The sequence below is a fragment of the Lolium rigidum genome, chromosome 2, assembly GCF_022539505.1.
Source record: "Lolium rigidum isolate FL_2022 chromosome 2, APGP_CSIRO_Lrig_0.1, whole genome shotgun sequence".
NCBI lineage: Eukaryota > Viridiplantae > Streptophyta > Magnoliopsida > Poales > Poaceae > Lolium > Lolium rigidum.
This window is the reverse complement of record NC_061509.1, coordinates 238,737,006-238,757,406: the sequence shown is the minus strand read 5'-3', so window position 1 is coordinate 238,757,406 and position 20,401 is coordinate 238,737,006. Positions and strand designations below refer to the sequence as shown.

The window sequence follows — 20,401 nt, the reverse complement described above, 5'->3', positions numbered from 1 at the left end:
ATCATGAACGATTCAAAAACATAATGTTATTTTATTCTCAACCTTCCCCTCTGATTTGTGCACATTCAGCTTACTCTTACCAAGCTAAACCTGTGATTGTTTCTTTATTTCAAATGTGAACCTACTGTATGTCTCTCAACTTTTTTAGTTCAGCTTATCTGATGGACTTGCGTAATGTGCCGTCATGGATCTAGATTTCCTGGTTGCTTTCCTGAACTACATGGATGGAGCTTAGCTGGTGGCTTTTCTCGATAGGTCACGTTTGAAGTGCCAAAAAGGTGAAAAGACGGTAAAGTGGGTCTGCTTCTCTACAGGATTTATTCCGACTTAGTTAAATACAATCATAAAAAATATATAGGCGCGTCCATTTACATAGCTTAGTTTTCATGCCCCAGTTCTAAAGTGATTTGTCTGAAACTATACCAAGTGTTCTGCTTTGTGCTATAGTCAATGTCATTGTATCCATGTTTTTCAGCTTAAATTTCGAGTGCCAGGTTTACTGATATATACTATTTGGTGTTGTGAACTCCTCAGAGCAAGCGATATATATGTAGTAAAAGACTTGTGCATCTCAAATATACACTACCTCATTCCCATAATGATAGATTTTCACAAATACTTTGTAAAATCAATGGACAACCTGTAAAGATAATGCATTCGTAATGGGATTCTAATAATTGTACAAGAAGGATACCATTTTTATCAATTTTGGTAGGAGTTGTAATAGATTTACAAGAAGGATAACAAAACTGGATATATAGGGTCTTTGGTATTTGGACTTGACATACCTATAAGGGAAAGGGACGCGAATATGGGTCGCGTCCATTCGAAGAGGTACGAGGAAGAGTTGTGTCTGTTGACAAACCAACCGACACAGAGAATTACATAAGGGAGGATATCTCTTTAATTAAATCTATTTAATTAAATCCTAACACTCCCCCCTAATCCTTCCTTGTCCTTGTGTTTGGTCATCTCTAGAATCATCTCTTCTAAAAACCCTATGGGAAAAAATGAGGAGAGTAGTGTGTATGATATGTTGCTACAACTCCTTAAAACCCAGTGGGAAAAATAAGGAGAAAATGGTGCAACATATAATGGTTGGATATGCTATTAAAACTCCTTCAAAACCCTGTGGGAAAATAAGGAGAAAATGACACAATATATAATTGCTATTGTCGCTTTGTTAACTCGATATGAGAAAAACCTTGTAAAAGGGAAAACCCATAGAGTATAGAGAATAATATATGTCGTATATATTTTCCTAAAAAACCCGGCGGGGAAAACAGAAAATATGACATATCATTTTGTGTTGATATTACCTCATTAAAAAAAACCCTGATGAGAAACCTGTGCAGTAAACTCATAAAGGGAAAAGGAGTGTAATATGATGCTTTGAGCATGATTGATTCAGGAAGATACTCCCTCCGATTCTTGCAAATTTGTAAGCCGTCGCATACCAATTCCATAAAATACTTATGAAATGTTGAAGTTGGTAGAGACTTGGTGATCAAACCAACAACATTGTTGTGTGATTTGACTTGCAAGATGTTTATTCTCCAACCCTTCTGAATTTCATGGAGATAAACAATCTAGAGGCAATATGCTTACTGATATTGCTCTTGATGTATCATATTTGCATCCATGCAACACAAGCAACATTATCTGTGTAGATAATGATTGATGGTTCAAGGGAGCCAATACCACAAGACTGATGTATGTGGTTTATCATTCCATAAAGCTAGACGTGTGTATGAGGCCTTGGATTTTAGAATGATTGGTAGGTGTAGTCACCAGAGTCTGTCTCGAAGACATCAATGGAGTGACAATTCTACCATGTTGATACACATCGTGGGGATCATTCAAGCAGTCAACATCAGTGTATCCTGATGATATTGGAGTTTAGATTTCTCTGAAATTATAAGAATATGTCAAGTAATGTGTGGTGCCTTGGAGATATCGAAAGATATTCTTGATTCCCAACCAATTGTGTTGGTGGGTCAAATGACACTGAGATATTGAACTTCAAGTCCCAACATCCGTTCAACATCATCATGTGGTTTGAGTGAATCTTTCTCTACGTCTAGAGATCGAACAACCGGCATGGGAGATGGATATGACTTATCCATTTTAATTTTCTCCAATATTTATAATACAGGCAACTTGGTGTACCATAATACTTGAGTGAAGTAGGTCGACTTGTAATATCAAGCACTGTTTGGGTTTCACCGAATCCTTCATCTCAAATTCCGTCTTTTAGATGATCGCGTGCTTGGTCATTGCAAGAGTAATCCATTTGTATGACAAACACACATGTGTAATCATCATTGTAGGAGTAATCCTCGTGTATAAGGAACTCACTACATCGGTTGTAGCAAAATATACCGACAACAATAAGCCATGTTGTGACTTATTAAATTTACACAAAACATGTTGCATTTGCATTTTGATTTGGAATGAGATTCCATCGAGAACCATGCATGTCCAAATCTAGTGATCCACATGGATATGTAGTCACTACATATATCAACCGCATAGATAGATGATTTTGTACTGCCAACGATATAATGTATTGGAAATAGGATTCCCCTTGCGTCTGGAGATTAGGTCTCGGATCTCTGCGTAAATCCGATCTTGTGCTACAAGCCTTGCTTTGTCACCACCTTGTTATCTCATTCCTTTTCTGGAAGAGAACATATTGAACCGCACAGGGAATTCATTTGGAGGAGCGAGGCTAATTCTGCTTGGATTGCATCCTTCGATTGTTTCAATCCGAGCGAGTGGTTTACACTCTGCCATGGCCATGGTCTTTGGATCTGAATCATTGTGAAGGATGTTTTGCAATCATACCAGAGAAATATTATCGACATTTGTAGGCTTTAATCATATGATTCTCCAGAATCGATATAGTTGGAGGAAATCTCAAGCACCCATGATGACTCTTCGTGATTTCCCGATACGCGTGAGTCCGAGTGTTCCGATGTCCCAGCCAGTGTGTGCAAGCTGAAGCTAGGTTGTGGAGGTTTCTTCCACTGGGTGTATACGACCCAAAAGGTGTTAATAAACGCTAGGTTGATATGCATTTACTAATTCAGATGATTTCTCCTCGTTTTACCTTGTTGGTTGTAGGAAGTTAGATCCTGGTTAGAGGGCGTACTACTCCTCCTCTTTTTAGAGATAGGGAGTTGAGTGGTTTTTATTGGTACCTCCACTCTTTTGCGTGTGTTTCTAGCTGGATTAAAGGATTATATATCACCTTTTGATCATTAAATGAATTTGGCAGGTTATTTGCAAAGTGTTGCAAATTTGTGAATCGTAGACGTATAGTCCAGATTCTTGAGTACGTGGATATGGAGAGGAACGTGGAGTTCAGAATAATTTCCTGGCATTCTATTTGGTACTTGAAATCTCCCCCTAATGCGTGGAAATATACATCCTTCAATATTTGTAATCAACCTACAAGGCTATGAGTAGATCCCTTATGAGGAGTTCAAGGTACTTAGTGATCGACGGAGATCTGTACCCCACATTGATCCCTAATATGTTGGCCTATGATGTACGTTGCGGTGGTGAGATCGGTACGCGTGAAGCGCTTCCGAACTTACACAGATGGAAAATGCTCGGAGGATTTTCACGTATCAATTGCAGAGGGGAAGTATCAGCGGCATGTAAAACCAGATGACTCCAACGTGAAGTTGGTGAATTTCAACTCATTAGCAAAGGTCGTGCAAAGAGCCTGATCCTCTTTCTTAGTTATTCAACCGAACTTTTGTGTGTATGAACATACGTGACAAAGTGTTGAACTTCAATCTTCGAAAGCCATGCAATAATTATTGGAGGCACATGAAGAGAATTCTGCATCATTATCCATTTGAATTGATTATAATTCATTTTTCAGTCCATACAATGGTTGGATGAGACCACAGATATCACCTCGAATGTTTCAATTGAGGGACTTAAGTGATCCAGCTTTGATCTTGAGGTACATGAGAACCTCAAAATGAGCTACATATCCGATGATTGAGAAAACTTAGCTTCATGCAAATCATGACCAATGGAATTGATCTATAGGCAACATGTGCTATGGGCTGGTTGTACGTGTAGTACAATCCAAACAATAGAGAAGGTACCTTTTCAAATACTTGTTTCTCATCCCGTAGAGATCTATATATCGAATTCAAGAGTTTCTGGTATGGAAATCTTTATCAAATATATAGAGGACATCCAATCTTATTTATATCAGAGTGCTGATACAATTAATTATGGTATACAATACTTATTATTCTATTACAACATCACACATGGACATGAATACTCAAAAAAAAATCACTATGGAGATAGTGGGACTAGTCAAAGTCTCCAAACACGTCGGTTGATGTGTACTCAACCATCATGTTCTCCATGCCCATAGGGTCCTCTGACTTCTGGAGGGTCATGGTGTTGCTAGGTTCAGAAGGAACGTCTTGCAAACCAGCTCCATTAATGCCATCTGGATGAAGGTTGAAGTTGGGTTCAAACCTTTTCCCTTGAGGTACTTTGCATCCCTAAGATTGCTGGTAGAGAATTGTCAGATGCTTCGGGGTCTTGCACTTGTTAGTATGATGCGTGTAGCACGCACACTTATCACAAAGCTTAGTTTTATCAAAACTCTGGCTTTGCAGTGCCTTTCCCACGGTCTGAGTTTCTAGGCTTCCTGTTCTGGTTGCGCTTCTGCTTACCATTGAAGTTTGATGACTTTCCTTTGAAAGTATCATCAAACTTGCGTCCGTTTGCGACGTTCATATGAACTTCAGGTAAAAGTTGGGAACCAACCGGGTGTTGAGAGCCATTTGTAGCGAGTAGCTCATCATGCTTTTCCGCCTGAAGTAGGATATGAATAAGGTCGGAATAGACTTGGTATTCGCGAGCATGGTATTGCTGCTAGAGGAGTCGTTCAGATGGGAGCATACTAGAGAGGGGTTTCTCTATGTTCTCCGCATCAGTAGGCTCCTTCCCGCAAAAGCGCAGTTCGGAACTTATCTTATGAACCTCATGACTGTAATCCCCAATGGACCTGAAGTCCTAGAATCGGAGATGTATCCAATCATGGAGTGTTCAGGCGCGACAACTGCCTTCTGCTGTTCATACCTTGTCTTGAGGGCTTGAAATAAAGTAAGTGGGGATTCCTCCTCCAAATACTGAGACTTCAGATCTAGGTGCATATGGTGCCTTATGATGTACTCCCTCCGTTCTTTTTTAATTGACTCAGATTTAGTACAACTTTGTACTAAATTTGAGTCAATTAAAAAGGACTGGAGGGAGTACAAAGCAACATATTTCGGCTCATCTCTCAGCGGCACGGCTCCAGCCGGGAGGGGATCCTCCGGGATCTGGATTGCACGCACTAATCCACGGGACGCAAGAGCGATCTTAATGTCCATGGCCCATGTAGGGTAGTTGTGGCCATTAAGCTCGAGTGCATCGAACTTACTTCCAGCCATCGGTTACCTACATGGGTGAACCAGAGAATATTAATTTACTTTTGGTAAATTAAAATTCATCATGGTCATGTTGTAATGAACTATGCAAAATTAATGGGGTCCATCTCTCAGCACTAGAGAGTATAATCTGATGAAATCAATAGATACTCGTAGTTCTAGAGCCTTATGTCGTGACTTATATAATAAAAATGTATGGAGGATCACTTGATAAAGTAATCATGGTAGTGAAGATAATCTGCACTGCAGTAGATCCACACACTACCTATTATCCCAAAACATTAATTTGAAGAAGTCACTTAGAATTTTGCATTTATTAATTCGTGCTCACTTTTTTTATTTGCAAGAAATTGAAAATCTCAATTGCAATAAATAATAAATGGAATGGATCTCAACATGTAACAAACATGAAAATATATTACATCCCACATATGTTCTGGAATACTTGGTACTCAACATCAGAAATAGAATAGAAGAAATGCTAGTTGCTCAGCTGCACATGTGCCACTTTCGACAGCCCAATTATGACCATGGTTGGATATGGAGAACAGAGGCTATAGGACCATTCAATCCCTTGCAAACCGATCCCCAATATCAGGAGCCACGACCATCCTTCACGTGACCTGCTCCTGTCCGTCGCAGCGATGTTCACCAACGCCGACTGGTGCTTCCGCCGCGCTCGTCCTCGTCCGAGGATCCGCCAGGGAGCTGAGTCCCGGGTACAACGCCGTTCGCATGTCCCAGCGCGGCCGGGCTCCATGAGCCGGCACGGCGACCGCGGCTGCTCGATGGCGAGGCCGACGGCGGGACATCGGGGCTCCGAGAGCCCGGAGGCGGCGGCGAGCTCCGGTTCTTGGTGAAGGCGGAGGCGTGGTATGGGGGCCGTGGGCAGGCGAGCCATGCGCGGGTATAGGCAGATATCCCTATGGCAGGCGCGGCGGCGCGGCGGAGTCGACGAACGCGGCGCGAGACAAACAATGCAGACCCGGCCGGCTCAAGGGCCTGCACCGGCAACGGCGTGGCCGGCAACCGCGGATGGCATCGGAAGCCACACCGGTGGTCCTCTGGTAGGGGCGCCTCTTGGAGCAGCATCGCGCTAGCACTAGCAGGCCGTGGACGCGGACACCAGCACACTGCACGGATGCGAGCCGCGTGACAACTCATGCGGGGGCGCGTCGCCGTGTTGCAGGGGGGCGCACTGGAGGACGATGCTGCACTCCGCTCTAGAGGTCGTCATGGAAGATCCGCGTCGGGCTCACCTTGCAGACGACGACGACAAAGATGGCATGGCCACCGGCGAACAGAAGAAGGAATTGACAGGGTGAATCATCATCTTCATACCTTTTTCTTCTTCTATTCTATTGTATCCGTGAACGAACAGCGATATGGTTCCAGGCAAATTTTCTTACCAATTTTGCCTGTTCTTCCTATCTCCTGGTTTTTCCGTCGAAAAACTCCAATTTGCTCAATGGGATCAATGACACGCCGTTGATGGTCTCCGTGTGTGCCATTTCGGTGATGCAGCGCTCGAGGATGGTCCGACAAAGATCGTTTCTCGTGTTCTGACTGAGACACAACGGGAAAAGAATGCATTGATTATTTCGCTGATATCAACCAAAAATTATTGGAATGATCAATCGATGCGCTAGTAAATGAATGGACGCATGCTGTGCATGCTAATTGATCTATGTCAATTGATTTTTCTTCTTGGGCGTGGAGAGATCCAGAGATTGCTCCATCTCCTGATCGTTTCTTCTGTTCAAAACGAGTGTGTTCATGTCAGCAAACGCCATGCTCCGCTGGTCATCATTCTTTAAATTGGCCAAATGTCTTGGCAGAATCTATGTGCTCATAACGTGTTGAAAGTAAAATTGAGAGGCAAACGAGAGAGACAACAGATGATTCAACTGTTCTTTTCCATTAATGATTCACAACTTATATACAAGTTGAAGAGACGCGAATATGAATCGCGTCCGTTCGAAGAGGTACGAGGAAGAGTTGTGTCTGTTGACAAACCAACCGACACAGAGAATTACATAAGGGAGGATTATCTCTTTAATTAAATTCTAACAGTCCCCAGCTCATCAAAAGGTAATTAAGAGCATCTCCAGTCGCGTCCCCCAAAGCGTCCCCCAAACCGCGCCGGATTGAGCATTTGGGGGACGTGTTTTGTTCGTGCCGCGTTTGGGGGACGTCGTTCCCCAGCCGTGTCCCCCAAACGCCGCCCCAATCAGAAATTCAAATTGTTGCAATCAAAAGAGATCGTTCCCGCCGAATCATCGCGATCATAGTAGCGGCGATCAAATATAGCATATGAATAAAAATGTTTGCGAGGATTGTTTTCAAACTAAAATACAACAAACAATAAAACAAGTAAACAAATATAATAAATAGGGCTAGATGCTAGATCAAGGTGCCACGGTATTTCCTTTGATCCTCCACAAATGCTCAACGAGATCAGCTTGAAGTTGATCATGAACATTGCTGTCACGGATCTCTGTGTGCATGGCGAGAAAATCAGCAAAATATGCAGGCAACTCATGATCAACCTCCGCAAGAGGGCCCTCACGCTCATAGGGACCAACATGTGTCCTGACATGATTCTTGCGGTCATCCTCGATGATCATGTTGTGCATGATCACACAAGCCTGCATCACCTTCCACATTTGGTCGTGAGACCAGCTTAGAGCAGGGTAGCGGACAATGGCAAATTGTGCTTGAAGCACACCAAATGCCCGCTCGACATCCTTCCTGCAAGCCTCCTGTCGCGTAGCAAAGTGGGAATTCTTCGGACTCGATGGATTCGAGATTGTTTTGACAAAAGTGGCCCATTTTGGATATATACCATCGGCTAGATAATAGCCTTTGGTATATTCGTGGCCATTGATCTCATAGTTGCATGGTGGAGCATGCCTTTCCACTAGTCTACTAAACACCGGAGACTGCTGCAACACGTTGATGTCATTGTGTGATCCCGCCATGCCAAAAAAAGAATGCCAAATCCACAGGTCATAATCTGCCACAGATTCAAGCACCACACATATGGGATAGTTTCTGGGGTGTAAGCTATTTTACTTTTCCTAAGGACTTGTCGAACCACAAATGAAGAAGGATGGCCTAAGCGACAATGCCACGTGGAAGATGTAGGCTTTATTGTGATGAAGGCATGCTTGGAGGACTTATCGGAGATGGGCATCAGGGGATAGAGACCTCCATGGCAAGGCCCCTTAAACATAATGCATCGAGTTGCTTGGTCCTTAATCAAAAAGAAGAAAGGGTGAAACTCAATAAAGACATGATTATCAAGAGTGAATCGATGAACTGATAAAAGATTCTTAGATGCACTAGGAACATGCAATATGGAATTTAGATCAAATGAATGATGAGGGGTGCACACAATTGAATGACCAATATGACTAATGTGCATACCTGTGCCTTCAGCAGTGCGGACCCTGTCTTGCCCATGATAGGTGTCATGAGTGGAGAGCTTGTTCAATTCTCCAGTGATATGATCAATGGCGCCAATGTCGTAGTACCAGTTCGTATCAACACCATAGGAAGCATAGTTTGCATTTTGTTGCCTCGGTCTCCATGATCACCACGGTCGCCACGGTCACCACGGTCTCCACGGTCACCGCGGTCGTCACCATAACGCCACCAGCAGTCTCGGGCAGGATGCCCATGGATAGTGCATATCTGACATGTAGTATCAACATAGGGGGTGGGTTGACACTCACGGCGACGCCCACCATCATCTCGTCTGTCACCATCATCACGACAGCGAGGACGGTCATCATCACGGCAGCCTTGGTAGCCGCCTCCATCACGGCGGCCCTGATAGCCATCACCATCACGGCGGTCGCGATCGTCACGTCGACCACGGTAGTCGCCACGCTCCTGGCGGTCACGGTAGTCACCGCGTCCGCGGTCATCATGCTGCTGGCGAGGGCGCTCGTCGCGCCAGCGGTCTTGGCCACCACGATCGTCACGCCACCTATCCTGGCCACGCGGAGGAGGGGCACCTCTGCGTGCAACATTGGCGGACGAGGTGAAGGAGGTATCATCTGGTTTGTGGAGACGATCACACGCTTGCACTTGATCAAACAGTTTGGACATCATCATGTCAGGATTGGCACCAACAGCGGTGACTAGTGTTGTAGGAGCTGCCGAGGCCACGAAGAACATACCAAATCAGCTCGTCTTCGTCTAGAGGCTTGCCGACGACAGCGAGTTCAGAGGCCAAGGTCTTCATCTTGGCGAAGTATTTCTCCGCGGTGAGATCATTTTTCTTTGTGTCATTGAGAGCACCCCGGAGGCGTTGAGCTCGGGATTTTGAAGCCATGGAGACATGGGAATTGAGTGCGGCCCAGACCTCTGTAGATGTTTCCAACCCAATGACATCAACAAGAACATCGGGAGAGAGCGCATTGAGCAGCCATCGTAACACATGTTGATCACGAGCAATCCAAGAAGCATACTCGGGATTCTCGATCGTCACCTTCTTTTTGTTGATGTCCTCGGTCTCCAGCTTCTCGACGGGCGCCTCCTCAGATCCTTCCACGAGGTCGAGGACACGAGCGCCGTGAAGTGCAGGAACCATAAGAGCCTTCCACACCAGAGCGTTGTCACGAGTCAGCAGTTGTGCTGGAGGCGCTCCAAGGACGGCAGCAAGGACGGTGACAGATGCTGATGAAGATGCCATTGAGCCGGGGTGATCGAACGTCGCGGAACAGGATCGTGGTTGTCGTGGGCGTTGTGTCGTTGGATGTGTACTCGATGCGGCGGCGGCACAGGACTGGCGGCGACGACAGAGATCGGTTTTGGTTTTTGGCTTGTGTTTTTGGGTTTTGATCTGACGTGATAGCGGCGGCAACCAAGATGGTGGCGGTGGAAGAGTTGTATTTAGGATGTGTTTGCCTTAGGTTTTGGTGTGGGCGCGGCAAGGTGCGGCGGCGGCAGGGTTTGATCTGAGGGTTTTTGGGCGGCGGCGGCAGCGGGGAGCTACGGTGGCGGCGATGGCTTGGGTACGGCGGCTAGGTCAGGAAGAGGACCTGCTCTGATACCATGAGAAAGTTTGGAACGATGCGTACCCTCCTAGGGCATCGGTTGCGTGTTTATATAACGTAGGGAAAAGCCCCGTTACCTGGCAAATACAAGTGTTGTACGTGTACGTCGGAGTACTACTCCATACACGTACACATACGATATGACATACACTAACACTGGCTAGTTCTAGCAAAGCATCTCTTGAACAACAAAATGTCAAAAAGGCCGTGAAGGCTGCAGAGACCAAGAGATCTCCATTTGTGAAGATTAACATGGATGGTATCCCTATTGGTCGGAAAATCGACCTGAACGCCTTCAATAGCTACGAGAAGCTTTCTTTAGCTGTCGACAAGTTATTCCGGCACCTTATTGCGGGTATTTGAGCTTCCACTCCATTGATTCCAAGTTAGCAATATCATTCAGTTATACCGGTTTTAAGATGAGTAGTTTAGTACCCACAAATTAATCGACTAATATTGAACCAAGGCACTAGAAAAATCTGTTTCCTTGATGAGTAGATTTCGGTATTTGAATGGCTCAGTCAATTCATGATTGTTTAACCAACTGTTCATATTTTACATCCTTGTTTGTAGCCCAAAGAGATCCTGGGACAGAGGAGTGTCATCAGGAAGAGGTGGCCATATCTGGTCTACTAGATCTAGATGGAACCGGGGAGTACACTCTGGTTTATGAGGATTATGAAGGTGACAGAGTACTTGTTGGAGATGTTCCATGGGGGTAAGTTAGCATTTCTGCCAGCGTTTTCTTCTAGTGATGAGGCTAAAATAGATCTGTATGTGTACACAGAAGGTAAGTGCGTGCATAATTTACGTTGATGCTAACGCTCACCCCCTGGACTGGAACGTCATGGTTACAGGAGATGCAGTCTGTGCCGTTGCCTGAAGATCTAACTGTCTCAACAAATGTGACTGTTCGCAGATTAGAAAACATTCAATAGCAAATTAGATACAGTACAATTTTTTTGTTTTCCTTGAAAATTGTTGCACATGAAGTAACAATTAGTCATTAAAAATCAACAGTTGATCTGCACTATGATCTGTTTATTTCCGGCAAAAAAAATATCTATGATCAGTTTACAACTCTGCTTAACTGTTACTGCAATCCATGCAGAATGTTCGTTTCATCAGCGAAGAGGCTGCGGGTGCTGAAGACGTCTGACCTCTCTTCATCAGTGAGTACCTATCCACACCCATCCTGCTCACATTCTCCATGTCAAAAAAAATTACCTTACTCTCAGCTTGGACATTTCATTGTCCATGCAGCTAATCACTTCAAGCTGGAAGAGAACAGCAGCTGATTGGTTGAACTTGTTTTGGAGTTGCTTGGACAGACACTGTGTGACGTGCTGTGAAGAAGAATCGGATCTTCTGAGCTTGTATCATCTTCCTCTCTTTTGTTGTTGCTCTGATCTTATGTAACATGTTGCTCTCCGAAGAACGACTTGAGAAGTGATACGGCTATGCAATTTGACTTGACCATATTTGCGTGGCGCTTTCTGGTTCACAAAGAATTATGCCAAACCTTTGTTAACGTGGACAAGCTCTTTTCGTTGGATGTTGAGTATATCCAATTAGTTCCATTGTCGGGCGTTGTACAAAGAAGTAAACCATTGGTGTATATCACCAGACTAATTATCACATGCTAACTTCTGGGAAAAAATTCAGCTAATGAAGTTTCTCAAATGAGAACCTCCAAATTCTCAAAGATTCTCACATTAATAGTTGCTTCAATAGTTGTTACATGTACCAAGATCTGCGGTTAAAATAGTTAATTACACACAAATCGAATAGATAAAGTAAGGTACATACGGTTCTATCTTTTAGGATGACATATCATACTAACAAGATTTAGATATGGTTTTTTTCATTTCAGAATTAGATGTTTGGCTTTTCAGTGAAGTAGTTTTAATTCCTATCAGAGTAAACATGCATGAAGAATATGAAACTCATTACAACTGAAGTCTGAAACTTGGAGGTTTATCTAATTTTTGATGTGAAGAAATGACCCGGGTTAAGAGCTCCGCTTTTACAGAAATAATCCTTCTCACTTAACATCTTAGCCTTGGCAACATTACAGCGACCTTAAGTTTAGGTGATGCAAGTGGTGAGCGAGAAGGGGGCCTCTTCGGCTTTCAGCGCCCAACCTGTTTAAGATTGCAACCAGAAAAACCGTTGTATTGCAAAGGAGATCGCGAATGGAAATTGGATCCGATCCATCGCGCGCCTATTTACCCCCGTCCAACTATCACAGAACAATTGATGTTTGGGACACCGTCCAGACTCTACAGCTTGCTACTTAGCAGCCAGACTTCATCTCCTTTTTTCGATAAAGGACGCTTTATTACTCAAAAGTTCAAGCATTACACTCGACCTCTGCATAACTAGGATGTACAGCCCGCTCAATATCCACAAGTACAAAAGAAGACAAAGGTCATGAAAACGATTACATAAAAGTGAGACTGACAAAAATGCCTAAGGAAGTGGAGGTCTAATACTAAAATTATGCCGCCACCCATGTTGGGAAATAAACAACTTCGCCGTGTCCTCTAACCATGTAGACACCTCCATAAACATGTCTTTGTTCTCCTTATGCTGAAGAGACGACCATGGACGGAGCAAAGAACTCCACCAGTAGATAACCTGCAAAAGTGAATAATTTTTATTGTCAAAAACCTTATTATTTCTACATAGCCACAGCGACCATATAACGGCAAGCGCTCCCACCCTAATAAGTAGTTTGAACCTAAAACTCCATCTCCTGGTCTCTGAAATCTAACGGAGTTTACTTCGTGAGGTCAGCGTACCATGCGCAGTTTATAAGCTACCATACTCACTTCTGCGGGCAGAAAATTTGGATCGCTCACGCTAAGCCCAAGTGCAAGTTGTCTGCTTAGCTGGCCCTCCATGGGAAGCTCCTAAACGCCGACATGCTCACCACCAGAGGATGCCCCCACGAGGCCACGACCCTATCTGCCAGCTGTGCCTAAGTGCCCCGGAAACGGCTGCCTGTTTATGCAAAGATTGTCCCTTCGCTGCTGCTGTCTAGAATCTTGTCCAGTCTTGGGACGGCGCGGATTCTCACGTCCATGGACAGAGCTTTCCGAGTATTTTGGAATGGTGGGATAAGCTCATCGAGGGGAGACCCAAGATGGAGCAACGCGCACCACTAGTGGCCGTCTTCTCTATGTGCTTTGAAATGCTTGGAAAGAAAGGAATCGCAGGATATTCACTGGGCGAAGGCTCACATTTGTCGAGGTGGCATCGATTGCTAGAGAGGACATTATCCAACATTATCCAGAGAGACCGTGCTTTCAATGGCTATGTGCCGGTCATCCCTGCTGAACCGGATTAGCGTGCTTTTTTCATAGATTTGGAGTGGTTTTGGCATGTTTCACCTTAATATAAACATGCCCTGTGTTATTTCCATCTTTTTAATAAAAAGGAAGTGCTCTTGCCCGTTGCTAAAAAATCTAGATAACGATGGTAAACAATCTTACTCCGATGAAAACATGCTGGTGGACGTGGTCTTTGGTGACGTTGTATCCATGGCCTTCCCACTAGTAGAAAAGGGGGCAACCGTCTAAGCCTTTAATACCGGTCCCTTACGAACCGGTATTAAAGGTGTCATTTGTACCGGTTTGTGCGCCCAGGCGGGCGAGGAGCATCAATACCGGTTCGTGATGGGCTTTCGTACCGGTTCGTGTTCTTCGACCCGCACTTCAGGCGCGTGTGGGGCCAGGGTTGGACCTTTGGTACCGGTTCGTAACACGAACCGGTACCAAAGGGTGCCCAGCTATATTATCACATCGCCCCCGTCCCTGGCCCCTGGCTATCATTTTTCTCTTCTTCCTCTCACACTCTAAATTTTTCTCCACCTCTCACACTCCAACAAATCTCTATTTTTTCTCCACCATTTTAACAAGATTAAAGGCATACATCTATCTAAGGGTTAGCAATATCATCCTTTCTTCCGGCGTTTCTAATTTAGCTCATTTCTTTGGTAGTTTTAACTCGTACTATTTTTCTAGTGCTAGCAAGGTGTTCGATGAAATGCCTAAGTTAGGGATTTTTACTTTTTTTTATAATCAATTTGAGCTGAAATTATGGTATATTTTGTAGGTTTTAATTAGTATCATCCCCGTCCTCACCGTCGTCGATCGCCAGCGTCGTCCCCTAGCCGCACCGTACAACCTCGGTGAGCCTCTTCTTTTTAATAAAAAAACTTAGTTTTATGTGATGAACTTGAATATTAATTAAGTTGTTCACTCATATATCCACGATGTTGTGTAATTAATGATTTTTGATATACATATAAAATGCAGATGAGTCGACAATGGATGTACGGTGACCGGTGCCATCCCGACTTCATTAATGGCATGCATTATTTTCTCAACGTGGCTGAGGCAAACAGGCAATCGAATGGTTTCATCTATTGTCCATGTAGTTCCTGTAAGAATACGATGGATTACTCTACCTCAAAGACCATTCATGTCCACCTGCTGGAGAACGGTTTCATGCCCAGCTATAATTGTTGGACCAAGCACGGAGAAAGAGGGGTTATATTGGAAGACAACGAAGAAGAAGAGGATAGTGACAACTATCCTATGTTCACTGAAGACGGTGATAGTAGAATGGGGGAAGACGAAGCTGAAGAAGAGCCCATTTTTGATGAGCCGATTTTTGATGACCCCGATGACGATTTGGGTCGGGCCATTCTTGATGCGAAGATAAGCCGCGGAAGTGAAAAGGAGAGGTTGAAGTTGGAGAAAATGTTAGAGGATCACAAGACACTGTTGTACCCAAATTGCAAAGATGGCCAGAAAAAGCTGGGTACCACGCTGGAATTGCTGCAATGGAAGGCAGAGAATGGTACTTCTGACAAGGGGTTTGAAAAGTTGCTGAAAATAATAAAGAAGATGCTTCCAGGGGAGAACGTATTGCCCTCTAGTACGTACGAAGCAAAGAAGTTTGTCTGCCCTCTAGGATTAGAGGTGCAGAAGATACATGCATGCATCAATGACTGCATCCTCTACCGCGGGGAGTACGAGAATTTGAATGCATGCCCGGTATGTAGTGCATTGAGGTATAAGATCGGGCGAGATGACCCTGGCAATGTTGATGGCGAGTCCAACCCCAGGAAGAGGGTTCCTGCGAAGGTGATGTGGTATGCTCCTATAATACCACGGTTGAAACGTTTGTTCCAAAACAAAGAGCATGCCAAGTTGTTGCGATGTCACAAAGAGGACCGTAAGAAAGATGTGATGCTGAGACACCCCGCTGACGGGTCGCAGTGGAGAAAAATCGACAGAGAGTTCTAGTCATTTTCAGATGACGCAAGGAACTTAAGATTTGGTCTAAGTACAGATGGCTTTAATCCTTTCGGTGAGCAGAGCTCCAGTCATAGCACCTGGCCAGTAACTCTATGTATCTATAACCTTCCTCCTTGGTTGTGCATGAAGTGGAAGTTCATTATGATGCCAGTGCTCATCCAGGGCCCGAGGCAACCCGGCAACGACATTGATGTGTACCTGAGGCCATTGGTTGAAGAACTTTTACAGTTGTGGCGCGACGAAGGTGTACATGTGTGGGATGAGCACGAACAAAAGGAATTTAACCTACGGGCGTTGTTGTTTGTAACCATCAATGATTGGCCTGCTCTTAGTAACATTTCAGGGCAGTCAAACAAGGGATACAATGCATGCACACACTGTTTAGGTGAGACTGACAGTATATATTTGGGAAACAAGAATGTGTACCTGGGGTATCGTTGATTTCTTCCAAAACAACATCACGTAAGAAAGAGAGGAAAGCATTTCGGAGGTGAGGCAGATAACCGAACGAAGCCTACCCGCCCTACTGGGGAAGTTATATATGATATGGTCAAGGATTTAAAAGTGATCTTTGGAAAGGGTCCCGACGGACAATCTGTTCCGCATGATGTTGACGGACACGTACCCATGTGGAAGAAGAAGTCGATATTTTGGGAGCTACCCTACCGGAAATTCTTAGAGGTTCACTCGCAATCGACGTGATGCACGTGACGAAAAATCTTTGCGTGAACCTACTAAACTTCTTGGGCGTGTATGGGAAGACAAAAGATACACCGGATGCACGGCAGGACCAAGCAAAGTATCCACGAAGGAAACAACCCGAATCCAGAGAAGTATCAAGGTCCTCGCCAGCCTAAGCTCTTACGAAAGAGGAGAAGGAGATCTTTTTTGAAGTCCCGAGTAGCATCAAGGTCCCGTCCGGCTTCTCGTCGAATATAAAGGGAATAATAAACATGTCGGAGAAAAAGTTTCAAAACCTAAAGTCTCATGACCGCCACGCGATTATGACACAATTACTTCCGGTTGCATTGAGGGGGCTTCGCCGGAAAATGTTCGAGTACCCATTGTGAAGCTATGTGCGTTCCTCAATGCAATTTCTCAGAAGGTGATCAATCCACTTACTCTACAAAATTTACAGAAGGATGTGGTCCAATGTCTAGTCAGGTTCGAGTTGGTGTTCCCACCATCGTTCTTCAATATTATGACACATCTCCTAGTTCACCTCGTCGAAGAGATTGGCGTTCTCGGTCCTGTATTTCTACACAACATGTTCCCCTTTGAGAGATTCATGGGAGTCTTAAAGAAGTACGTTCATAACCGTGCTAGGCCGTAAGGAAGCATCTCCAAGGGCTATGGAACAGAGGAGGTCATTGAGTTTTGTGTTGACTTTATTCCTGACCTTAAGCCGATCGGTGTTCATGAATCGCGCTATGAGGGGAGACTGCATGGAAAAGGCACGCTAGGAAAGAAAGCAACAACGTGTATGGACAGACATTCTTTCACTCAAGCACACTACACAGTGCTACATAATTCCATCTTGGTGGCTCCGTACAAAGAGGAACACAAGGATATCTTACGCTCTAAATACCCGGAGCAACGTGAAGATTGGATTGATGGAGAACACATGAAGACTTTCGGCGGTTGGTTGCAAACACGTCTCATGAATGTCACCGATGACGAGCAGCTGTACTTGTTGGCCAAGCAACCATCTTCTACTATATCGACTTTTCAAGGGTACGAGATTAATGGGAACACATTTTACACTTTCGCCCGAGACAAAAAGAGCACCAACCAAAACAGTGGTGTCCGCTTTGATGCAGAAGATGGTAATGGGAACAAGGTCACATATTATGGGTACATAGAGGAGATATGGGAACTTGACTATGGACCTAATTTCAAGGTCCCTTTGTTCCGGTGCAAATGGTTCAACCTGAAAGACGGGGTATAGGTAGACCCGCAGTATGGAATGACTACAGTGGATTTCAAGAATCTAGGGTACGACACCGAACCATTCGTCCTAGCCAGTGAAGTGGCTTAGGTTTTTTATGTGAATGACATGTCTAGCAAACCGAAAAAAAGAAAAGAAAGGCAAGAGGACACATCATACAATGAGCCAAAGCGGCACATAGTTCTTTTAGGAAAAAGAAACATCGTGGGAGTAGAGGACAAGACAGACATGTCAAAAGATTATAATAAGTTTGATGATATTCCACCCTTCAAGGTAAAAAATGACCCAAACATCATCTTAAACAATGAAGATTGTCCATGGTTGTGTCGCAGTCAGAAGAAAGGGAAACAGACGAAGAAAACTCAGAAGACTAGCTAGATAGGGATCATAACTTGTGTATCTCAATATGGAAATCACTTTTGTGTAATGATGTTACCGTATGTAAGATATTAACAATGGAGATGGTTGGCTTGTTTTACTAGTTAAGTAGCTTTCACGGGCTTGCAGGGAAATTTTCCGAGGCGGAACTTCCGAATATGCCATATATAGGGCATGTGCACCAAGAGCATATTCGAGAAGTTCCGCCACGGGAGATTTCCCAACCCTTTCCCCAACATTGTTAGAGGAGATGGAGTCTTTGACGGGCTTGCAGGGAAATTTTTCCGAGGCGGAACTTCCGAAGATGCCATAGGGCGTGTGCACCAAGGGCATCTTCGACAAGTTCCGCCACAGGAGATTTCCCAACCCTTTCCTCCATCCATGGTGATGAAACTCTCCATCCATGGTGATGAAACTCTCCATCCATGTTGGCTTGTTGAGCTGCTTGCCATGGCGTATCGATGCTCCTTTTATAGGCACGGCGCCGCTTCTACTTTGTCTTCTTCCTCCGACAGGGCGTCGTGCGCTACATGCTTTATCTCATCGAGCAGGGCGTCCTTATCCTGCCGACAGCTTTAGTACCGGTTGCACCCACCAGCCGGTACTAGAGGTTACCCACGCGTCCTTATCCCACCGACAGTTTTGTTACATGACAGAAAAACCACCTTTAGTACCGGTTGCACCCACCAACCGGTACTACAGGTTACCCACGCGTCCTTATCCCACCGACAATTTTGTTACATGACAGAAAAACACCTTTAGTACCGGTTGCACCCACCAACCGGTACTAAAGGTTTGCCGCGTCATTGCGTTCCCGCCTATTTTCTTCCCGCGCTTTCCACCTCTGTCTTCCCGCCATTTTTTCACTGTATATATGTAGGCTTGGCCTCCATTTACATATCACATCTAGACTCATATCTGCAAACCTCATCATTCTCTCCATGGCTTCCATCGTATCTCTAACCCCCCGGGAGGTGAAAGCGCTTTGCGCCTCGAACTACCCCTGCCCGCCGGGCTACCGCGTCCCGACCGGCTGGTTGCTAAGCGTCGGAGGCGTACCGGTCCCTCCAGTCCCTCTAGGTGTGGCGCGCGAGATGGCCATCACGAACCACTACTACTTCGAGCTCACGCTAGGAATCTCCAGTGGCATCCCGACTACAACCCGACTTGGGAAAGCTTCTTCATCAATCGGCGTGAGAGGGCGCTTGCCAGGCAGGAGGAGGGCGGCCCGCCTCCTTCGAACTTCAACGAGGCCGGCCGTCGGCTATGGTGGCGCGGCCGGACTCTCCAGGGCGTCATGGCCTACCGTGGCTCCCGCCTGCGCTACCCTCAGTCCCAGCCCACGCGTGCTCTCCCGCCGAGGTTCGACTACCGCGACCCCGATGCCAGCGACGATGATGACAGCGACTACGACGACTACAGTGGCGACTACTATAGGGCTAGGCACGAGTATGACTGAATGACTCCAACAGTCAAATCTAGCCCTGTATCTTAATTTTTTCAGTTTAGCTATGTACTTTTAATTCGAGTTCAATCGTAATAAAATTTTATTCCTGCCCTTTCTTTCCCGCATTTTTCCTCTCGTGCGGCGTCGTGGCGGGAAAGTTTCCCGCGCGACGTCGTACGTGACGAGAAACTTTCCCGCGCGGACGGCGGGAGTAAAGAAAAGATATAGGAAAAACTAGAAAAGAAATAGAAAAAAGATATTGGAAAATAAGAAATAGAAAAATAAGAAATAGAAAAATAAGAAATAGAAAAATAAGAAATAAAAAAGAAAAGGAACATAAAAGAAAAAGAAAAAGAAAAGAAACAACAAATAAGAAATAGAAAATAAGAAATAGAAAATAAATATAAATTAAGAATTAGAAAAGAAAAGAAAAGAAACATACAAGAAAAGAAAAAAGAAAAGAAAAATAAACAGAAAAGAAAAAAGAAACAGAAAAGAAAAAAGAAACATAAAAGAAAAAAGAAATAGAAAAGAAACAACAAAAGAAAAAAGAAAACAAAAAAACCTTTGGTACCGATTGGTACCACCAACCGGTACGAAAGGTCTTTCGTACCGGTACCAAAGGTCCTCCCCTGCACTTAACTTAGGCGCGCGCGGCCAAGACGCCCACAGACGCCAAGCCGCCGCGCCGTCGCCCGCAGCTCCACGCGCCGCCGCCGTCGCCATCGCCCGCAGCTCCCCGCGCCACGCCAAGCCGC

At 44.8% G+C, this 20,401-nt stretch overlaps 1 protein-coding gene across 1 annotated transcript in view; it reads left to right on the top strand.

Annotated features, from left to right (window-relative positions):
• Positions 1-10,690: 10,690 nt before the first annotated feature.
• Positions 10,691-20,401, top strand: part of LOC124690693 (auxin-responsive protein IAA7-like) — a gene marked incomplete at its 5' end in the record, with an annotated part of 30,326 nt that continues 20,615 nt past the window's right edge. The window contains 4 exons of the mRNA XM_047224048.1: positions 10,691-10,895; positions 11,114-11,258; positions 11,652-11,712; positions 11,804-11,876. Of these exons, the coding sequence (XP_047080004.1) occupies positions 10,691-10,895; positions 11,114-11,258; positions 11,652-11,712; positions 11,804-11,876 (484 nt within the window). The remainder of the gene's footprint in view (positions 10,896-11,113; positions 11,259-11,651; positions 11,713-11,803; positions 11,877-20,401) is intronic.